Consider the following 22,554-nt stretch of genomic DNA (forward strand, 5'->3'; position numbering starts at 1 on the left):
ATTTATTGCCCATCCCTATTGCAGAAAGCAGGCACGGACTCAACGGGCCAAATGGTCTCCTTCCGTGCTATAACCATTCTATGATTCTATGAAGTAAAATAGTGCCTTTATTACAGAAAACTTTCTTTGTTAGTATATTGCAACATAAATAACATCTCAGTAAGCTGAGATCTGAGGTAAACTGAGTAGAAGATGCAGGGTTTTACTTCCATTTCGTTTATTGTGCCCTAGAAATCAATTTGTCTTTTCACCCCCACCCCCGTTTTTGATTCCAGGGAAATCAATTAATTCCGGACGCCAGAGACCTCCAATTTGGTTGCACTTACACTTGGTGCATCATGGGGATTGGTGAGGGGGCAGAGATCTGAAACATGCATATTTTCCCATATCAATTTGACTCTGCCATTGATAATTTCTCAGGTTTCACATTTGAAGTTTACATTAATTGCACAAAGTTCTTCCTTTTAGCATTTTCCAGACTCCCAGTCTTCACAATGTGCCTTTCATTAGTTGTTGCATATTAGTATCTGCAGTTCATTTGTATCTTGTTAGTCTAGGCTCCCAGACAGAAGTCTGGTAGGTGACAGTCTAGCATATAATCTATACCTTCCAGTGATTGAGCTTTTGATCAGTCACAGAAACTGTTATTTCTAGGGGAGCAGTGTGTACAGTGAGGTATAGGGTATTTCTGTCCTGGGACAGCGTGTGGCTTGTGGGGGGTGGGGGGGGGGCGGTGGTTGCTGATACCTTCCATTAGAAAAGAGCATTTATCTCACAGCTCCAGTTTACCTATGACTATCCAGGCTTATGGCAGCTGCCATCTTCATATTTCCCAATGTGCGTCTGTTCATCAGAGGCCTCGGCTAAATTTGCTCAGGCCGTGGTTCTTCCTGCCTCCCTTGTCTTACCTGGTTCATGTGGATGGTTTGTTACTGTTGAAATTCTGGCAGGACAGCGACATTCTTTGAGAGTGCTCCCCCACAATTCACGATAGTGACAAATGTCTGCCTATTGGGTGGGGAGGAGGGCCCTCAACTTTAAAGAATGACAAAGACCCTGCAAGTTGGGTAATCTTACTATCTTTATTACAAAAAAGAAACAAAAATAAAAATTGGAGTTTTACACCCTTGCAATGCACATAGACAGCTGATATCTACTCCAGTGAATTATAATGCAATTTATATGTAGACCCAGCAGCCTAATCCTGATCCTGAACACACAGCACTCAAACTACTTGGTTTTAAAGAACGGTTGTGCTGTATGTGGCCAATTTTTAATGAGAAACATCTTTTAGCCTGCAGTGACAGATAAAGATCTGTTTATCACATTTGTGAATATTTCATAGTTTTGTAGGAATAATGGATCAAGACTTGGGTTTGTTTCTAGCAGCTTTGATCAAAGCTCAAACTGGTGCCATTCAGGCTCTGGGCTCTACCAAAGCATTAGCAGTCTGTTTCCTTACATCAAGGGTGAAGAGTAAAAGCACTCCTTGTATGACAGAGAGATTTACCTACCAGAAGGTCAGAACAGCACCAAGAACAGAAAGCTATCCTTTATTGTACCAACCATGAAAGGATCTTGAAGGTATTAGCTGATTTTGGAAATGATCCAGAAACTGTCTTTTAATCACAAAATTAAGTCCTTAATACAAAATGGAACCCAAACACAATCTCCTGTAGCATAGCTTCTCTAACACTGCTGGCATCTGTGGGGAATGTTATAAAATCAATGGCCTTGGCAAAGATGGCATCAGTAAACTGCATGATGCATGCATGGATTACCTCCCTTAGCAGAGAGGTCAATAACTAGGGGCCATAGATTTACAGTGATTGGTCGAAGGATTAGAGGGGAGCTGAGGAAAAATGTTTTCGTCCAGAAGGTGGTGGGGGTCTGGAACTCACTGCCTGAAAGGGTGGTAGAGGCAGAAACCCTCAACTCATTTAAAAAGTACTTGGATGTGCACCTGAAGTGCCGTAACCTACAAGGCTACGGACCAAGTGCTGGAAAGTGGGATTAGGCTGGGTCGCTCATTTTCAGCTGGCACGGACACGATGGGCTGAGTGGCCTCCTTCTGTGCCATAAATTTGCTATGATTCTATGAGTACAGATTGACTGATATGACTGATGTCACCTGCTACAGTCTGAAGGAGCCCAAAGCAAAAACATTACAGGCCGTAGTCACTTTAACTGCTACAGACAATGCATGGCCAGTTGGGAGAGTGAGTTGCAGATCTTGTTGTATGAGGCGGCACAGGTCTGTAACAGCCTCTCTGAAGAAGCATTAGTCTCCTAATGCACTGCTCCTTGGAAAAGCAAAGGTAACTGACTCCAGGCCGATAGACCCTATGGACAGGGTAGGAATGCCTGCGAGCAGCCCATCTCCTGTGGTCTTCTTGGAGTCCCTGTTCTGTTCTTCATTCTTCTCCTTCAAGCAAAGCAGAGTGGTCAGGATGACTCCCATCTTGAGCCCTGGGTTTCTTGCAGGTTTAAAAGGAGAAGAAAGGTGAAAATCAGAGTATTCTAATTTATTAAATTAATAATTTTATGCCCTCTGTAATCGTAGAATCATAGAAAATTTACTGCACAGAAGGAGGCCATTCGGCCCATCGTGTCCCGTCAGCTGAAAATGAGCCACCCAGCCTAATCCCACTTTCCACTTCAGGTGCGCATCCAGGTACTTTTTAAATGAGTTGAGGGTTTCTGCCTCTACTAGTTGAGGAGCTATTTAGCAGAAGATAAACCACTCCAAAGCATTTGCATTTTTCTTACCAAGGCCAGGAATGTATGTACTGAAATACACCAATCAAAGTGACCATAAATAAATAAACATGCCAGAAATTCAAGCCAATGCAACTTTAGTGAGTTTGATAAGACTGGTCTTAAATATAACTCTGCTTTAGACACACAAATGTTTAAACATCTTAAAATGAAGGAAGTTGCACTGTTTTGAAGCACAAACTTGGTGGTTTTGCCATGTCAGGCTAGGAAAAAATTACTGAAATGATCCGAGTCTGCACATGAGCTAGTTTTTGTATTTTGTTGTGCACGTTTTGTGATCAGGAAATCTGTTTTCGATCTAAGCTTTGCTGGAGAGAACTTCTCATTTATGTCAGTATGTGAAGTTAAACATATCCAATCAGTCTGTCAACAAAGATTTAGAGAAAAATGTGTGTGGGAGTGCAAAGCTGAAATTTGGGAAGGTTCAAATAATAATGCAAACCCTAAGAGCAAAATTTAAAGTCATCCAAATGCTAGAATATGCTACAATCTTGGATAGACATCTTGGCCTCGATTTTAACTCTCCTGCGCCCCCCCCCCCCCCCCCCCCCCCCAGCCAACGGAAGCAGGGCAGGGCAGTTGAAATGAAGTGGGGGACTTACCCACTCTTTTCATGCAACAATCTTCCCGCTGCAATTTTAATTTGCAGGCGACAAGGACACCCGGCCCTTCTTTAAATATACAGGTTAGATGCTTGTAAGTTTCAGACTGCAGGTCGAAGAACCAAGTATAAAATGACTGGTTTTCTTTCTGCTTTTTTTTTGGGATTGTTTTGCATTCGTAATAAGATGTAACTTTTTGGAATGTCACACTCCAGTTTCACAGACACATGCTAGGTGCAAGATGTTTTCAGAAATGAGCAGATGCCCTGTAGCATTGCTCGTGGTTAGTCGAAGAACATACTGTTTTATAACAATGGAGATGTTATGCTATGTAACATAAAATATATCATTTTCAAAACCACTGATTTAAGGTGACTAAGTAAAATGTATTTTTATCATGTTATTTTGGGTATCAAATTCTACAATTCTGATCATTTTTCTGTTAAAGCTAACTCATTGACTTCATTAATCTATGTTCCGTTACCCATATATACCATATTTTTCTGTTACATTTTTGAAAGGCCAGAATGCACAGCAATATGGTAGGTAAGATGCAATAGAATCATAGGAAGGTTACAGTAAGGAAGGAGGCCATTCGGCCCATCGAGACTGCGCCGGCTCTATGCACGGGCAATCCAGCTAGTCCCACTCCCCCGCCCTATCTCCATAGCCCCGCACATTTTTTTTCATTTCAAGTACTTATCCAGTTCCCTTTTGAAGGCCATGATTGAATCTGCCTCCACCACCCCCTCGGGTAGTGCATTCCAGATCCCAACCACTCGCTGTGTAAAAAAGATTTTCCTCATGACACCTTTGGTTCTTTTGCCAATCACCTTAACTCTATGCCCTCTGGTTCTTGACCCTTCCGCCAATGGGAACAGTTTCTCTCTATCTACTCTGTCCAGACCCTTCATGATTTTGAATACTTCTATCAAATCTCCTCTCAACCTTCTCTGTTCCAAGGAGAACAATCTCAACTTCTCCAGCCTATGCACGTAATTTAAGTCCCTCATCCCTGGAATCATTCTAATGAATCTGCTCTGTAGCATCTTTAAAGCCTTCACATCTTTCCTAAAGTGCGGTGCCCAGAACTGGACATAATACTCCAGTTATGGCTGAACCAGTGTTTTATAAAGGTTCATCATGACTTCCTTGCTTTTGTACTCTAGGTTCTAGGTAGATACTAGGACCAGTTAGGGAGAGGCTATCCTGGAGATGATGAAAGAGATAGTTGAGTTGATTGGGCCGCTATGTACTCAGGCTAGGAGGGAGGGGGGAAGCACGAGAGGAAGCAGGGATTTGGGTTATGTTGCTCTAAGGAAATAGGGAATGCACATCTCGTGTGAAAGAATTTGGAAGGAAGTTTGTAACAGTTCTGACTAGATGATGATGAAGCAGGTGTTTTATGATTGTTTCCAGTCTGTTCTGAAATCATTTGAAAAAAATTAATAATGAGCTAAAGCTCACAAAGTTTGGGGTCATTCCAAGCCTATGAACTCAATCACTTCCTGGTTTGATGGGAACTTGCCCCTCTTCTACAAGCTTATCTTAAGTCAGGTGGAATTTCTAGTTTTGCCTTCATTATCCTGTCGTCATTTGCTTATGTCCATATCCACTACTTTTGGGGTGGGTGCATCTACTAGAATTTCAGAATTTAGCATGTATTTTAGAACAGTTGTAACTGGGCGTATCTAGGAATATAGGAACAGGAGTAGGCCATTTAGCCCCTCGAGCCTGTTCCGCCATTCTGAGATCATGGCTGATCTGTGACCTAACTCCATATACCCGTCTTAGACCCATATCCCTTAATACCTTTGGTTAACAAAAATCTATCAGTCTCAGATTTAAAATTAACAATTGAGCTAGCATCAACTGCCATTTGTGGAAGAGAGTTCCAAACTTTTACCACCACCCTTTGCAAGTAGACGTGTTTCCTAACTTCACTCCTGAAAGTCCTGGTTCTAATTTTTAGGCTATGTCCCCTACTCTTAGACTCCAACAACCAATGGAATTGGTTTCTCTCCACCTACCCTATCAGTTCCCCTTAATATCTTGAAAACTTTGATCAAATCACCCATTAATTGTCTAAATTCCAGGGAGCACAACCCTAGTTTGTGTAATCTGTCCTTGTAATTTAACCCCTGGAGTCCAGGTGTCATTCCAGTAAATCTACGCTGCACTCCCTCCAAGGCCAGTATATCCTCAAGGTCCGGTGCCCAAAACTGAACACAGTACTCCAGGTGTGGTCTAACCAGGGCTTTGTATAGCTGTGGCATAGCTTCTACCCCCCCCCCCCCCCCTTGTATTCTAGTCCTCTAGATATAAAGGCCAGCATTCCTTTAGCCTTTTTGATTATTTCCTGTACCTGTCCATGACATTTTAATCTATGTACATGGACCCTAAGTCTCTTTGGCCCTCCACTGTTTCGAGCTTTTCACCATTTAGAAAGTACTCCTGATCTATCCTTTTTAGGTCCAAAGTGGATGACCTCACACATGCCTACATTGAAATCGATTTGCCACAGTTTTGCCCATTCACTTAATCTATTAATATCTCTCTGTAATTTTATGCTTCATCTCCACTGCTTACATTGCTGCCTATCTTTGTGTCATTGGCAAACTTGGATATGTGGCTCTGTATCCTGTCATCTAAGTCATTAATAAATACAGTGAATAGTTGAGGCCCTAACACAGATCCTTGTGGGACACCACAAGTCACATCCTGCCAATTTGAGTACCTGCCTATTATTCCTACTCCCTGTCTCCTGCCGCTCATCCAATTTCCTAACCAGGTCAATAATTTGCCCTCAATTCTATGAGCTTCAACTTTAGCTAACAGTCTGTTGTCTCTTGTGAGGGACTATATCGAATGCCTTCTGGAAGTCCATATAAACAACATCCATAGACATTCCCCTGTCCACTACATCCGGAACAGCAGACAGAGGGATCCGCGGTACAGCAACCGAAGAGGAAAGAGTCAAACTGGACTCCTCCAGAGGGTCGCTGTCCTCAGCTGGACATGTATGCTCAAGCTGTCAGGAAATGCGTCAATGCCAGATTCATCAGCCGCACTCAGAAGACAGTCCAGAATGTCACCCGAGCACAACGCAACGCCATCAACGCTCTCAAGACCAACCGCAACATCGTCATCAAACCAGCGGACAAAGGAGGAGCCATAGTCATACAGAACAGAACGGACTATTGCAAAGAAGCATACCGACAACTGGACAACCAGGAACACTACAGACGGTTACCCGCAGACCCGACCAAAGAACACACCCATCAGCTCAACAAACTGATCAAGACCTTCGATCCAGACCTTCAAAGCATCCTACGCACTCTCATCCCACGTACTCCCCGCGTGGGAGACTTCTACTGCCTCCCAAAGATACACAAAGCCAACACACCCGGACGTCCTATCGTATCAGGCAACGGAACCCTGTGTGAGAACCTTTCTGGATACATCGAGGGCATCCTGAAACCCATCGTAAAGGGAACCCCCAGCTTCTGTCGCGACACTACAGACTTCCTACAAAAACTCAGTACCCACGGACCAGTTGAACCAGGAACACTTCTCACCACGATGGACGTCTCGGCACTATACACCAGTATCCCCCACGATGACTGCATCGCTGCGACAGCATCAATACTCAACACCAACAACAGCCAATCTCCGGACGCCATCCTACAACTCACCCGCTTCATCCTGGATCACAATGTCTTCACCTTCAATAACCAGTTCTTTACCCAAACACACGGAACAGCCATGGGGACCAAATTCGCACCCCAATACGCCAACATTTTCATGCACAAGTTCGAGCAGGACTTCTTCACTGCACAGGACCTCCAACCAACACTATACACCAGATACATCGACGACATTTTCTTTCTATGGACCCACGGCGAAGAATCACTGAAGAGACTACACGATAACATCAACAAGTTCCATCCCACCATCAAGCTCACCATGGACTACTCCTCAGAATCAGTTTCTTTCTTGGACACACTAATCTCCATCAAAGACGGACACCTCAGCACCTCAGCACCTCACTCTACCGCAAGCCCACGGACAACCTCACGATGCTCCACTTTTCCAGCTTCCACCCTAACCACGTCAAAGAGGCCATCCCCTATGGACAGGCCCTGCGAATACACAGGGTCTGCTCAGACAAGGAGGAACGCGATGGACACCTACAGACGCTGAAAGACGCCCTAGTAAGAACGGGATATGATGCTCGACTCATCGATCGACAGTTCCGACGGGCCACAGCAAAAAATCGCATAGACCTCCTCAGGAGACTAACACGGGACGCAACCAACAGAGTACCCTTTGTCGTCCAGTACTTCCCCGGAGCGGAGAAACTACGCCATGTTCTCCGCAGCCTTCAACATGTCATCAATGACGACGAACACCTCGCTATGGCCATCCCCACACCTCCACTACTCGCCTTTAAACAGCCACCCAACCTCAAACAGACCATCGTTCGCAGCAAATTACCTAGCTTTCAAGAGAACAGCGTCCACGACACCACACAACCCTGCCGCGGTAACCTCTGCAAGACATGCCAGATCATCGACACAGATACCACCATCACACGAGAGGACACCACCCACCAGGTGCATGGTTCATACTCCTGTGACTCGGCCAACGTTGTCTACCTCATACGTTGCAGGAAAGGATGCCCCAGAGCATGGTACATTGGCGAGACCATGCAGACACTGCGACAACGGATGAACGGACACCGCGCAACAATCGCCAAACAGGAGGGTTCCCTCCCAGTCGGGGAACACTTCAGCAGTCAAGGACATTCAGCCACCGACCTTCGGGTAAACGTACTCCAAGGCGGCCTTCGAGACACACGACAACGCAAAATCGTCGAGCAGAAATTGATAGCCAAGTTCCGCACCCATGAGGACGGCCTCAACCGGGATCTTGGGTTCATGTCACGCTACACGTTACCCCACCAGCGAACAAATGTTATCTGTTTTTAATATAACGGGTCAGTTGCTGTCTTTTCTATGTTTCTACCTCTCTATCTGTTTTTTTTTTGTTTTTTTTGGTGATTTGTATATTCTGAGACCTGGCAGGTAACACCTGTCTGTCTGCACACTGATTGCCTTGGCAACGGGCAGTTGAAAAAACTGTCTGTTATCACCAAGCATTGTTCTGTGAATTATAAATGCGACTTCATTTCGAGGATTTCATTTCCACATCGTTCACCTGAGGAAGGAGGTAGCCTCCGAAAGCTTGTGAATTTAAAATAAAATTGCTGGACTATAACTTGGTGTTGTAAAATTGTTTACACTACTTTAGTCACCTCTTCAAAAATTCATCAGGTTCGTCAGGCATAACCTACCGTTTACAAATGCACGCTGACTCTCACTGATCAGCTGAAAATTTTCATGGTGTTCACTCACTCTATCCTTAATTATCGACGCTAGTAATTTTCCGACAGCAGATGTTAGACTACTCTCAATCATCAGCAAAGTGATGGAAGGTGTCGTCGACAGTGCTATCAAGCGGCACTTACTCACCAATAACCTGCTCACCGATGCTCAGTTTGGGTTCCGCCAGGACTACTCTGCTCCAGACCTCATTATAGCGTTGGTCCAAACATGGACAAAAGAGCTGAATTCCAGAGGTGAGGTGAGAGTGACTGCCCTTGACATCAAAGCAGCATTTGATTGAGTGTGGCACCAAGGAGCCCTAGTAAAATTGAAGTCAATGGGAATCAGGGGGAAAACTCTCCAGTGGCTGGAGTCATAACTAGCACAAAGGAAGATGGTAGTGGTTGCTGGAGGCCAATCATCTCAGCCCCAGGACATTGCTGCAGGAGTTCCTCAGGGCAGTGTCCGAGGCCCAACCATCTTCAGCTGCTTCATCAATGACCTTCCCTCCATCATAAGGTCAGAAATGGGGATGTTCGCTGATGACTGCACAGTGTTCAGTTCCATTCGCAACCCCTCAAATAATGAAGCAGTCCGAGCCCGCATGCAGCAAGACGTGGACAACATCCAGGCTTGAGCTCATAAGTGGCAAGTAACATTTGCGCCAGATAAGTGCCAGGCAATGACCATCTCCAAGAAGAGAGAGTCTAACCACCTCCCCTTGACATTCAACGGCATTACCATCGCCGAATCCCCCACCAACATCCTGGGGGTCACCATTGACCAGAAACTTAACTGGACCAGCCATATAAATACTGTGGCTATGAGAGCAGGTCACAGGATGGGTATTTTGCGGTGAGTGACTCACCTCCTGACTCCCCAAAGCCTTTCCACCATCTACAAGGCACAAGTCAGGAGTGTGATGGAATACTCTCCACTTGCTTGGATGAGTGCAGCTCCAACAACACTCAAGAAGCTCGACACCATCCAAGATAAAGCAGCCCGCTTGATTGGCACCCCATCCACCACCCTAAACATTCACTCCCATCACCACCGGCGCACTGTGGCTGCAGTGTGTACCATCCACAGGATGCACTGCAGCAACTCGCCAAGGCTTCTTCGACAGCACCTCCCAAACCCGCGACCTCTACCACCTAGAAGGACAAGAGCAGCAGGCACATGGGAACAACACCACCTGCACGTTCCCCTCCAAGTCACACACCATCCCGACTTGGAAATATATCGCCGTTCCTTCTTTGTCGCTGGGTCAAAATCCTGGAACTCCCTTCCTAACAGCACTGTGGGAGAACCGTCACCACACGGACTGCAGCGGTTCAAGAAGGAGGCTCACCACCACCTTCTCGAGGGCAATTAGGGATGGGCAATAAATGCTGGCCTCGCCAGCGACGCCCGCATCCCGTGAAAAAAACTGTTCTATAATTCCCTGGTTTTCCCCTGTCATCTTTCTTAAATAGCGGAGTGACGTGCAATTTTCCAATCTAAAGGAACGGTTCCTTAATCAAGAGAACTTTGGAAGATTATAGTTAGGACTTCTGCAATGCTCTCACCTACTTCCTTTAAAACCCTGGGATGGAAACCATTTGGTCCTGGGGTTTTGTCACTCTTTTTAGTGCCATTACTGTTAATTTGCTTATGTTAATTATGGTGTCTCCCCATCCCTGATTCAAAATTAGTTTCCTTGGGGTGTCCGTAAATACTGACGCAAAGTAATTATTTAACAAGTCCACCATTTCCTCATTTTCATTTATAATATCACCAAAGGGGCCCACTTTGCTCTTGACCACCCTCTTTTTCCTAATATAATTGTAAAAAATGTTTGTGTTGATTCTGATATCCCTTGCAAGTTTCTTTTCATACTCCCTTTTTGTAGCTCTTACTATCTGTTTTGTCAGCCTTTGCTGTTCTTCGTATTTCTTTCTCCCAATCACCAGGATCTGTGCTATTCTTTGCATCCTTGTATGCTTTTTCTTTTAGATTTATGTTGTCCCTTACCTCTTTTGTCATCCTTGGCTGTTGTTTTTGGCAAGTGGAGCTCTTGCTCCTTAGGGTTATAAACTGGTTCTGTATCACTTTAAAATCTGACCCCAAATTCTGGACCCCTCTACCAAGAATCTCAGAATTTCTGGCCCAATCAGTTGAACATTGTCAGCAATGAGTTGTGGGAGTTTGAGGTTGGGTTATGGGACTTTATGCCTCATCACTCCTTGCTGCCTAGAATGGAAAAAAAATAACTGGGAAGACGATAGCTAAATTTGAAATTATCAAGGGATGGATGCATTACAATAATGTGGTGACAAAGCATTGAGGCAATGTTCCGGAAAGCAATTTTCTCAGATAATGTTATTTAGACATTATCATAGAATATTCATTTAAGGAAGCAGTAGATTTGCCCAATTCATTGTGACTTTTGGAATACATCACTGCAAGAATTTCAGTTAACAATCTTCCAAAAAAGAATTTGAGTGGTTAAACTGTGAAAGTACTAGAAATTAAATGCTTATATTGTTTTTTTTTTCCACTGTACAGTTCACACTCTGTATCAAGGGATAGCTGGAACATTAAATTGCAACATCTGGAAATTGCATTCTTCAGTTTATGGGGCGGAGCAGCTAGTTTAGATTCTTCAAGCCTTTATGTTGTGAAGTCTCACATATGGTTAACTTTAGCCTATTGTGGACAGAGCAAGGTTGTGTATTTGTGATTCTTGTACTGTCAACAAAGCTGTATGTTAAGTACCTGAATTAATATCAATTAAGGGTGTTTATTTAAATTATTTTAATAGAAGGAATGTCACAAAACTGCATTCTGGTGAATGTCTGATGCTTTGGTACTCATTGCGTCCACCAGAGAGTATCTGTGCACCACATGCTTAGAGGACTGCATTGAAGCATTTGTATACTGTTGAATAAAACAACATAATTGTTGGGCTTAGATTTATAATAAAGCACTGTTTGGAAACTTAAAAATTCTAAGAAGTACCAACTTCCTTTAATCGAGAATACAAATAAAATATGGCTAGTTGCAGTTGCTGAATTAAATCAACTGTGTACATCAACTATTGGTGAGCAACATTATTTATCTATTTGCATAGTGTGGTTTGCGATCAAGCTGCACCTTGACTCTTAATAGAACTCTTAAAATTTCTGACTATTAGTCATTTGCAGCTGTTTTGCCTGCTCTGGGGGTTCTTGCTTGATCTTCATTTATTCTTTATTTTAGGAGCAGAGTAACCAAGCCTGTCCTATTAACGTCGACAGAAGATTTTGAAGCCTATCTAAGAGGAGAATTACATAGTGATCTCAAACCTCAGTGGGACATTTCTGTTGTAGGTTTATTCAGCCCAGACATTAAAGAAGGTACAGTGAAACAATAAGAACTTCAAATTAAATCACTGCAGTTTGTTATCTCTGTCAGATCACTCAGTAAAGCCTGATGCTGATAGTGAACTCTTGGTCCATCAATGTTTCTGTTTGGTCTCAATCCCTAAAAATAAATTTATGGAAATTAGATTTGACATTTTGAAGTAAAGCATTCATATATTGCAGGATCCCCTCCATCCGTGTTAATTGTATCCATGCATCCATGCCGAGGACAGTCAGCATGGATTTGTTAAGGGACGGTTGTGTCTCGCTAACTTGATTGAATTTTGAGCAGGTAACATGGAGGGTCGATAAGGCTAATGCATTTGACGTACTGTACATGCATTTTAGCAAGGCTTTTGACAAGGTCCCACTTGGCAGACTGGTCAAAAAAGTAAAAGCCAATGGGATATAAGGGAAAGTGGCTAGTTGGATCCAAAATTGGCGCAGTGGCAGGAAGCAAAGGGTAATGGTTGACGGGTGTTTTAGCAACTGGAAGTCTGTTTCCAGTGGGGTTCTGCAAGGCTCAGTATGAGGTCCCTTGCTATTTGTGATATTTATTAATGATTTGGACTTGAATGTAGGGGGCTTGATCAAGAAGTTTGCAGATGATACAAAAATTGGCCGTGTGGTTGATGGTGAGGAGGAAAGCTGTAGACTACAGGAAGGTATCAATGGACTAGTCAGGTGGGCAGAAAAGTGGGCAATGGAATTCAATCCAGAGAAGTGTGAGGTAATGCATTTGGGGAGGGCAAACAAGGCAATGGAGTACACAATAAATGGGAGGACACTGAGGTGTAGAGGAAGTGAGAGATCTTGGAGTGCATGTCCACAGATCCCTGAAGGTAGCAGGTCAGGTACATAAGGTGGTTAAAAAGGCATATGGAATGCTTTCCTTGATTAGGCAAGGCATAGAATATAAGAGCAGGGAGGTTATGCTGGAACTGTATAAAATACTGGTTAGGCCACAGCTTGAGTACTGTGTACAGTTCTGGTCACCACATTATAGGAAAGGTGTGATTGCGCTAGAGAGGGTACAGAGGAGATTTACGAGGATGTTGTCGGGGCTGGAGAATTTTAGCTATGAGAAAAGATTGAATAGGCTGGGGTTGTTTTCTTTGGAACAAAGTAGGCTGAGGGGAGATTTAATTGAGATATATAAAATTATGATGGGGCTAGATAGAGTTGATAGGGAGGATCTATTTCCCTTAGCAGAGGGATGAGTGACCAGGGGGCATATATTTAAAGTAATTGGTAGAAGGATTAGAGGTGAGCTGAGAATAATTTTTTTCACCCAGCGGTTGGGGGGTGGGGGTCTGGAACTCACTGCCCAAAAGGGTGGTAGAGGCAGAAACCCTCAACTCATTTAAAAAGTACTTGGATGTGTACTTGAAGTGCCGTAACCTACAGGGCTACAGACCAGGTGCTGGAAAGTGGGATTAAGCTGGATAGCTCTTTTTCAGCCAGCACGGACACTATGGGCCGAATGGCCTCCTTCTGTGCCGTAACTTTCTATGATTCTATGATTTATATCAATTAGTGTTAATTGTATTCAGGTGGTGTGTATCAATTGGGGACTCTTGTATCCATTTATATGAGCGCTTATCTAGGGGGTGCACAATAGGTAATGTGGATCTCTGTGAATAAAGGCTTGGAAGCAACTGAAGACCAGGCACTAGTATTCTATCGTTCACCACCAGGCTATCCAATTTATTACAATCTGTAAGTCTAAAAGTAGGAGTCAGCTTCTATATATATCTCAATGACACCAACTTTACCTCTCACCATCCTCTTGGATTCCACGACTGCTCCTGTGCTCTCCAACTATCTGTCTGTGAGCCTATTTGGTTTTCACCAGAAACTTTGCATTGCAGATCCTTTCCCAACTACTTGTTCAGGCTGAACCCAGTGGGTTTCCACCCTACATAAACTTCAATGCATCCAGAATTCTTGCCACCTACATCCTAACTAGTGCAAATCTTGCTTATCTGTCACCCCTCTTCTTGCAGACATCCACTTGCTCTCCATTCCCCAGCACATTGATTTCAAAACCCTGCTCCTTTACAATCCATCCACCATTTCATTCCAACTTGCCTCTGCAACCTTTTCTAGACCTACCTTCCTCTCTCTCTAGTTACTGCCTGGCCTGCTGTGTGTTTCCACCATTCTGTTTTTACTTGAAAAGAAGTGACTTTTTATTAGAACAGAGGATATTAAGGGGTGATTTGATCGAGGTGTTTAAAATTTGAATGTATGGGACAAAATAAATTGAAACAGACTGTTTCTGGTGGTTGAGGGGTCCAGAATGAGGGAACATAGATATAAGATTAAATGTGAGAGATTTAGGACAGATTGGCAAGACTGATCATCCTACTTAGCTTTTGCCAAAAATTTCACATGCTAGATCCTGTTTCCATTCCCGCCTAGCCCCCCCACCCCCCCTCAGTTGCTCACTTAGGTTGAATCCAATGATGCACAACTTTAGTGTCCTGTTTAACCCTGAACTTCAAACCTCATATTCTATCCATCACCAGGATTGCCTATGTTCATCTCTGCGACTTCATGTGTGTCTCTCCTATCTCTTCCTCCATTATTGGTGAAATCCTCATCATCTCCAGGCTTGACTTCTCCAATGCTGTGTTCACCCCAAACTTCACCCTACATAAACTCCAACCTGTCCAAAACTCTGCTGCCTATATCCTGTCACATGCAAAATCCCACTCTCATTATCCCTGTCCTTGCCAGCCTCCATTTGGCTCACCATTCCCCACTGAATTCAAAATGCATGTCCTTGTCTACAAATCCCTCCATGGCCTTGCCGCTCCCTAGCTGTGTGGCATATGTGCAAGTACTCTGCTCTTCTGATTCTAGCCTCCTTTGCATCCTCAAGTGCCTTTGTTCTTCCTTTGGTGGCAGGACCTTCAGGTGCCCACTCTGTTGCTCTCATCCCTCTTTGATAGCCTCCTCAAATCCTCCTCTATGGCCATGCCTTCAGCCACCTCTTTTAACTTTTCTCATGTTACTGATCATTGTCCATTTTCTCACCTCTTGTGACGTGCCTTGGAATGTTTTATTACATCAGTGGTGCTGTATAAATGAAAGTTGTGTGCATTGTATTTAATGCTGATAACACCAATCATACAATTTCCCTCTCACTATTTTATTTTTAAATTTATTCTTGAGATATGGACATTGCTGGCAAGGCTACAATAATTGTCCATTCCAGTTACCTGTGGAACTTCAGAGAGCACTGACAGTCAGCCATTTAGTTTGGACTAGAGTCCCATGTAGGCCTGATCAGGTAGGGGTGGTAGATTCCCTTCACCCTACAGGTTGGAGTGCTAGCCTACAAAATACCACATTTATTGAACTCTGCCTCACAACTTGCTATGATAGGGTTTGAATTCTCGATCTCTGGGTTGGTAGTCCATTAGCATAACCACTACACCACCACATTTATGAATATGCAGTCTGGAATTTTCAGGTTGTATACTGGAATCCTTTCATTGCCATTCTCACATTTCCAGTCAAAGAAGTAAACATCTACTGTCAGGAAATCACAGATGGTGTTTTAATTGTAACCATACATAGTCTGTATGGACTAACATGTAAGGTTATGCCAGCAATCTCTGAAGACCAAGTTGCAAGGTCATTACAGTGCTTTATTAGTGAAACTTCAACCTTTGGTCCTCACCTTTGAAAACAGCTTTTGGTTCGTTCATATTTAACAGATCCAGTGCCATAACCTCTGTATTTTGTTTCAGTGAATGACGCCTTTATTGAAGCTGCTAATTCCCTGAGGGGCACAGTGGTAATGGGATTGTACGCACAAAAAGATGCTACATATCTGTAAGTAATTACATTTCCTTTCTTTTCCTACAATATTGCGATTGAGGTTTGTGACATTATTGAAAATACACCTCATTCTGAAAAATTATTATGTTAAGCTGTTTTCACAAACTCAAGTGCCAAAGCTCTGAAGATTATGGACCCCATTTTATTTGCCATTTTTGTGCTGGTACAACCATAGACCAGTTGTGTCTGCCTTGCATTACTGTGCAACATTATTATTTTGAATAACAGCAGCTTGCAGTTCTCTAATACCTTATTATAAAAACATTTCAAGGCACTTCAAAAATATAGATAAGTATGGGAAATTGATGAATTTTTTAATGGTGCAGAGCAGTACATCTAAATATGTAAGTTGAATACTGAATTTCTACTGTGTTCAGACTCCAAAGTTACCAATTAGAGAGCAGTGTCTGAGAAAAAAGGCTGCAAACCTTTTAAATCTGTCTAGCTACTTTATTAATGGCAACCTTCCAGAATTTGAGAGCAACCTCAGGTCACTGCTCTATCAATTGAACTCTTTCCGTTGTTGGCATAGATCAGGATTTGCCCTGAAAGTGACTTAGCATACTCAACAGAATAGAGAAGTGGAAAACTCATGAGATTTAACTGACCAGTGATGAGACCAAATTGAGAAAGACACCAACTGACTGTAGAAGAATGGTATTGTGGAGCTTGACTCAAGCCCCCCTATTTACCTTTTTTTAACCCTGGTACACTGCCCTTTTAAATCTTATTTTTACTAGTACTCTACCAATTTAATGTAACAAAAACTTTCAACAGGAAAGTGAATATCATCTTGTCAGTTTATTTTCTCCTTTTTCTGCCCTTCCTTCCTCCTTTCCTGAAGGTATTGACACCTTGCTACCGGATGGGCCACAGGCACCATTAATCATCATGTACCTTGTGCAAATGACAGTTCTAGACAGGCTGACCTGGGCGGAAGGGGCAGCACCAACGAGCCTAATTCTGTCCTCATTAGGTGTGTGCTAGTGTACTTCCAACAGGGTTTGCTGATCAGGGCAAGCGGGAACTCTGGATGATTTTTCTCTCTCTAACTTATGGTGGTGGCCAACTTCAGCACCTGTACCGCCACCCCAGCCAAGACTAACTGACTCAGCACAGACTGGAATCGACGTGAGACTTTCTGGTCTACTTTGCAAATGTTTGATAAGGCTATTCTGATCCGCGTTTACAAAAGATTGTTGGGATTCTTTTAGCTGATATGCTAATTAACTGACAGTGTAATGTGAACAAGTTGAAGTGCCAGCATAATATGTAAGTTACTGAAAGTACATTTTGATTGGGGAGTGGTTCTACTTTTGTTGTTGGTTGTTAGATTTAAGTATTCAACTAACCTTGACAATTATCAATAAAACAAGTCGATCTGCCGTGATGTTGCACACGGGAGATAAAACCTCTTCAGGTGAAACAGGAGATAATTCAGTCCCTTTTTTTGAACTCTTACATTTGGTCCTCATTTTTAAATTTTCTTAAAAAAAACTCAAACCTGAAATTTACTGAGTCACATTTGCCTTTTTATATAAAAAATAAAACCTAGCAATTTTTTTACAGTTTGCAACTTTCACAGTTGCACATGGACAAAGAGTTGGGAGCTGTAGTTGAGTTATGTTTGATGCTATATTGCAGGGTATGCTAGAATTGTTATTTGCACAAATATAAATGAGCACAATAGATGAAAGGAACAGTAGTCATCTTCTCACTGGGATATGACCATCAATCTAATTAATTCTTCTCCTCTTACCATTTATCATAAAAAAAATCTGTTTCTGTAGTCAACCTCCATGAATGTTCCTAGTAAACAATTCACCCATGAAGTATATAAATAACACATGGGGGTGAATTTCCACAGCGATTCTCCTTCTCGTGCACCGTAACTATGTTGGAAGAGCCACGGAAACCCCAGAAAAACAGCATACGTGCTAATTACACTATTTTCCAGTGTCTTCAAGGTTCTTCCATTGAAAGTATGGGTGGATGAATGGAAAACCCCCCATTGAAATTTGTCCCCATAACGTCCCATTCCTCTGAACAGGCAATCATTTTCCAGTGTTATATTTGTGAATAAGATTATACATAAATGTAGTTCTTGCCATACACTCAAACAAAAATCATAAGTATTTATTGTCTTTCTGTTTCTCACATGGGTAGGAATGAGGTCAAAGTACAAAGTTCAGTATTACTGTAGCTAAGTGATAAATTCACAAGCCACACTTATTTCACTTTAAAATCACACATGATTGTTATTCATATATGTGCATGGCAACATCAATAGTGCTATATTTCTAAATGCTTAGATGAACACATCAATGCAATTAATGGTTCATGTATAACTTATCAAATGACTATGATTAAGGCCCATCATAATAAAGTGTAAGGCTGCAGATGAATATATGGTTAGATGAAGACAGTGATGGATTTTTGTAGTTGGAAATTATTTGAATAATTCACTTAAACTATTTTTGTATCACATTTGCAAATAGTCTAAAAGTGTTTACCCTGTTGGAAAGATAGCTGGAATATTGAGAGATACAAGGTCAAAAGTTGTGAGGCTCCAGTGCTGGAACGCAGCTCACCAGATTGCAAGCACATGGTACAGATTTAGGGCTAGTGTTGTAGCCCTACCTCTGACTCGCACTTGCATGTACTAAGTCCTGGCAGTGGAGTTTCACATTTTCTGCTCTATAATTCTAATGCTTGGGAGCAATCTAGTATTGAGAACACCAGCAAACTTACAGCACAAGAAGGCCATCCACAGGTTGAATGTGGCCCGTGGGGGTGTTCGCTCTGGCACTAGAGGAAGGAATGATTTGATCAGGAAAATAGTTAACTATAACTAAGTTGTTATACATCATTAAGTGTATAAATGTGTTTGTTCGAAAGGTACTTTACTGTCGTGTAATTTGATCTATAGTTCCAATCATCGTAAAAAGCAAGTTTGATCAGAACAAACACCCAGCGATAAAAGTTAAAATGACTCCCTATGTGCACATTGCTCAAAGCATGCACTCTCTCCTTCTATCTCTGTAAAACTTTTAAACCAGTTTGTAAAAAGTCGGATAGCCAGATGGTGAAGGATAGATTACCAGAGCCTTGTATCAGTTGCTTCCAAGCGTTTATTCTCAGATCCCCCTTACGCATCGTGCACCCCCCAGATAAGCTCCCTCCTATAAATGGATACAAGAGAGTCCCCAATTGTTACCCACTACCTGAATACAATTAACACTAATTGATATAAATCACATTGATTTAAGTTTCCCGTCTCTCTCTAAGTAAAATAAAAAAATTAAACTTTATTTATACAAAACAAACAAAATTTCAGAAATTAAAAACTTCTACTATTCAAAGTATTACATTGTGAGGTGACCCTTCTCCAGGGCCTTTAATAATTTCTTCGTACCTGTACTTTTAGTAAAACAATCCGACAGTTGATGGCTTGAATCCACCCACTTAATTTTAGAGATTTCCTTTCTCTCCAGCATTTGTTTCAAGCCAGCAAGGTCAATCCGTAATCTTACTCTCATTTTTTATAGTGTGTACATTATCCCACAATGAACAATTGTCTACATAACATTCAATAGGTATGTTATCTTCAGTACTCCCAATGTACAGGATGTCACTCAATATATTTGCCAAATATCCACTGCGTCTACAAGAGTCGGTGTTTCAGCAGCCAGAGTACTTTCAACAATCCTTTTTATTTTTTTTAGCTTCCCAAGCTAAAGGACAACATTTCCCATTCTCATCCATAAGAAACACTATGAAACCAGCTGCACTAGAATATCCATCAGGAAGGTTAGCATGTGAAGCATCGCTAAAGATAACTTGCTTCATTTTCTTTGGGTCACCTAAGGATGGGAACTTAAGTACACATTTATCTGTATTTAATTTTCATAATGTTTTATTTGCCCTTAAAACATTCTCTACTATGGGTGTTTCATTGAAGTACTTAATTCCAACACATCAAAACTGAAAAAATCCTTGCAGATGGGACTTATAAGGCTAAAGTGAGGTTGGTAGCTAGAGGTTTTGAAGAGAAACTGGGTGATACAAATGTTCGAGTGGATTCCCCCACTGCTGGAAAGGTAATCTAGTCTGAGTGCAGAACCAGTTCAACTGACCAATCAAGCTTCGTAATTGCTCTGTCTCTTCTTTAGATATAACATCTTCTTTCTGTGATGACCTAGTACGATTAACTGAGTAACACTCTCTAAATAGGACTATTGATTTAAAGTTTTACCAGAACCACTCTGCTTAATATCTAAGCCAATATATTTAAATGCCCACAGGCTTGACTCCCAATATTAAATTCTATTCTAATCTTATTAATGACGAATTTCTCAAATTCTGCAGTATCACTCCATAAGAAATCATCAACATGCATCATGAAGCTGCCTGAAAGTTTTCCGTTATGGTACCAATAAATATGGGATCTGCTTTTAGTTGAACGCAACCTATTTTCAGCAAAACAGATCTCACCGAAAATACCATAGCCTGGAAGCATCATTCAGGCCATAGATACATTTTAGTTTCCATTGTTTTCCTTCCGCATCTGCTGCCTCTTCAGGCGGTTTCAGAAACACTTCTCTCTGAAAAGTATAGCCCTGCAGAAATGCGGCTTTTATGTCAATTGACCTACACTCCCATGAAAATGTTGCCAAAAGAGCCAAAAAGATTTTTAAGATGACCTTTCCAGCAATGGGAGAATCCATTTGAACATCTGTATCACCCAGTTTGTCTTCAAAACCCCTAGCCACCAACCTCACTTTAGCCTTAAGTCCCATCTGCAAGGATTTTTTCAGTACAAACCCATCTATGTGACAAAGCTGGTTGACCCTTATCTGTTACCTCAGAATAAACTCCAAATTCTTTCCAACTATCTAACTCCCTTTGTTTTGCCTCTCTTACTCGTTTATCCTTACGTTTATTGGCAGCCACCAAAACTTCACAATCATGAGGACTTTTGCTTCTAGTTCTGTTACGTGATTGTTCTGTGGTCTTTGTTTCATTGTCGTCGTCTTCCACTTCTATGCCTGTAGGGACTACTATTGCGAATTCTCCCTCATTCGTCTCTAGTTTGTAATCGTTTTCTGATGTGAGATTCATTTCCGGATTCCCTATCACAACTTGTACTTTGCTTTTGTACGCTCCACTCTTTTATCCCGTTCTGCCAGTCCATGGACCTCGCTTCTTGGCCATCATCCTGAACATCCAGCCAATATTTAAACCTTACCAGTAGCTTTGCCTGCATGTCCCAAAATTGTTGCATCCCTCCATTCATTAGTTCCTTCTGGAACATATGTCACCTGTGTACCCAGTTGGGTAATTGTTCTGTGGATGTGATAGCTCTGACATGTGTTTCTTGATCATTGACATTACCGCTGTCCAGCCCTTGATCTACCTCAATCTGTATCTCAGGAACCTCATCAAAAAAAAACATCTGAGGCGCCTGGTTTACTTCTATCAACTGCTCAGAGTCTGAGATTTTATAATTAATTCCAATTAATCGTGAAGAATCAATTTTAACAGTTTGATTGCCATGTTGGACAATTACTGTCTTACCATCATGACCTATTACCTTACCAGGGCCTTTTCATTCCCAATGACCCTCTTTTATAGTATACCAAATCTCCTGAATTGAATTCTGTCTCAGATGATCTAATATGATGCCTCTGTGCTCTACGAATTTTCTCTGATACTTCAGCCTTGATAAAAGCCTGTCTCCCTGCATGCATTGCATTTAAATGCTCAGGAAAAAACAGCACTAATTGTAGTACCTTCAAGAGCAGGAGGATTATCACAAAGAACAGAAGATAATTTGGGATTGTGCCCATAGACTAGTTGGTAAGGACTCTATCCTTCAACCATCTGAAGAGAATTCTTTGCATGAACTGCCTATGCTAGGGCAGTTGACAATTTACATTCTGTTTGATCAGCCAAAATTTTATGCACCATGCTATCAATCACTGCATGATTAATTTCACAAACACCATTGCTAAAAGGGCTCTCGATGCTGTGCGCATGACAATTATATTCATATTCTCACACATATCTCTGAACTCCGCATTAGCGAATTCACCTCCATTTTCAGTCAAAAACTTTGCTGGTGTCCCAAGTCCAGTCCCTATCCATTTTTCCATAATTTTATCTAGAATAACCTTCTCCTTACTATATATTAGTGTAGAAATACTGAATCTCGTAGCCAGGTCAATAAAATGTAAGATGAAAACATTTCTGTCTTTGACCCACACCTTTAGATCTATGGCAACTACCTCGTTAAAGTCATGTGCTAATGGAACACTTACAATAGGACATGGGGGCGTCCGTCTATACTTATTACAGATTTCACAGTTCTTACCAATCTTTTCTATTAGCTTCGTATACTCCTGATCAACTACACCTGCATCTTTTAGCAGGAGTTTTAAATGTTGACAAGTAGGGCGGGCAAATTGTCTGTTAAAGACAATTTGCTTTTTTCCCTCTCTTATCCTTATCACTTGATGCCATTAATACTTGCCTAACACACTGATGAGGAAC

General features: G+C 42.0%; 1 protein-coding gene across 1 annotated transcript in view; it reads left to right on the forward strand.

Annotated features, from left to right (window-relative positions):
• The window catches only part of txndc16 (thioredoxin domain containing 16), a 124,475-nt gene that overhangs the window by 67,315 nt on the left and 34,606 nt on the right, over positions 1–22,554 (forward strand). The window contains exons 14-15 of the mRNA XM_067991622.1: positions 12,008–12,144; positions 15,912–15,996. Coding sequence (XP_067847723.1) covers positions 12,008–12,144; positions 15,912–15,996 — 222 coding nt within the window. The remainder of the gene's footprint in view (positions 1–12,007; positions 12,145–15,911; positions 15,997–22,554) is intronic.

The sequence above is a fragment of the Heptranchias perlo genome, chromosome 10 (assembly GCF_035084215.1).
Source record: "Heptranchias perlo isolate sHepPer1 chromosome 10, sHepPer1.hap1, whole genome shotgun sequence".
In the NCBI taxonomy this organism is placed as follows: domain Eukaryota; kingdom Metazoa; phylum Chordata; class Chondrichthyes; order Hexanchiformes; family Hexanchidae; genus Heptranchias; species Heptranchias perlo.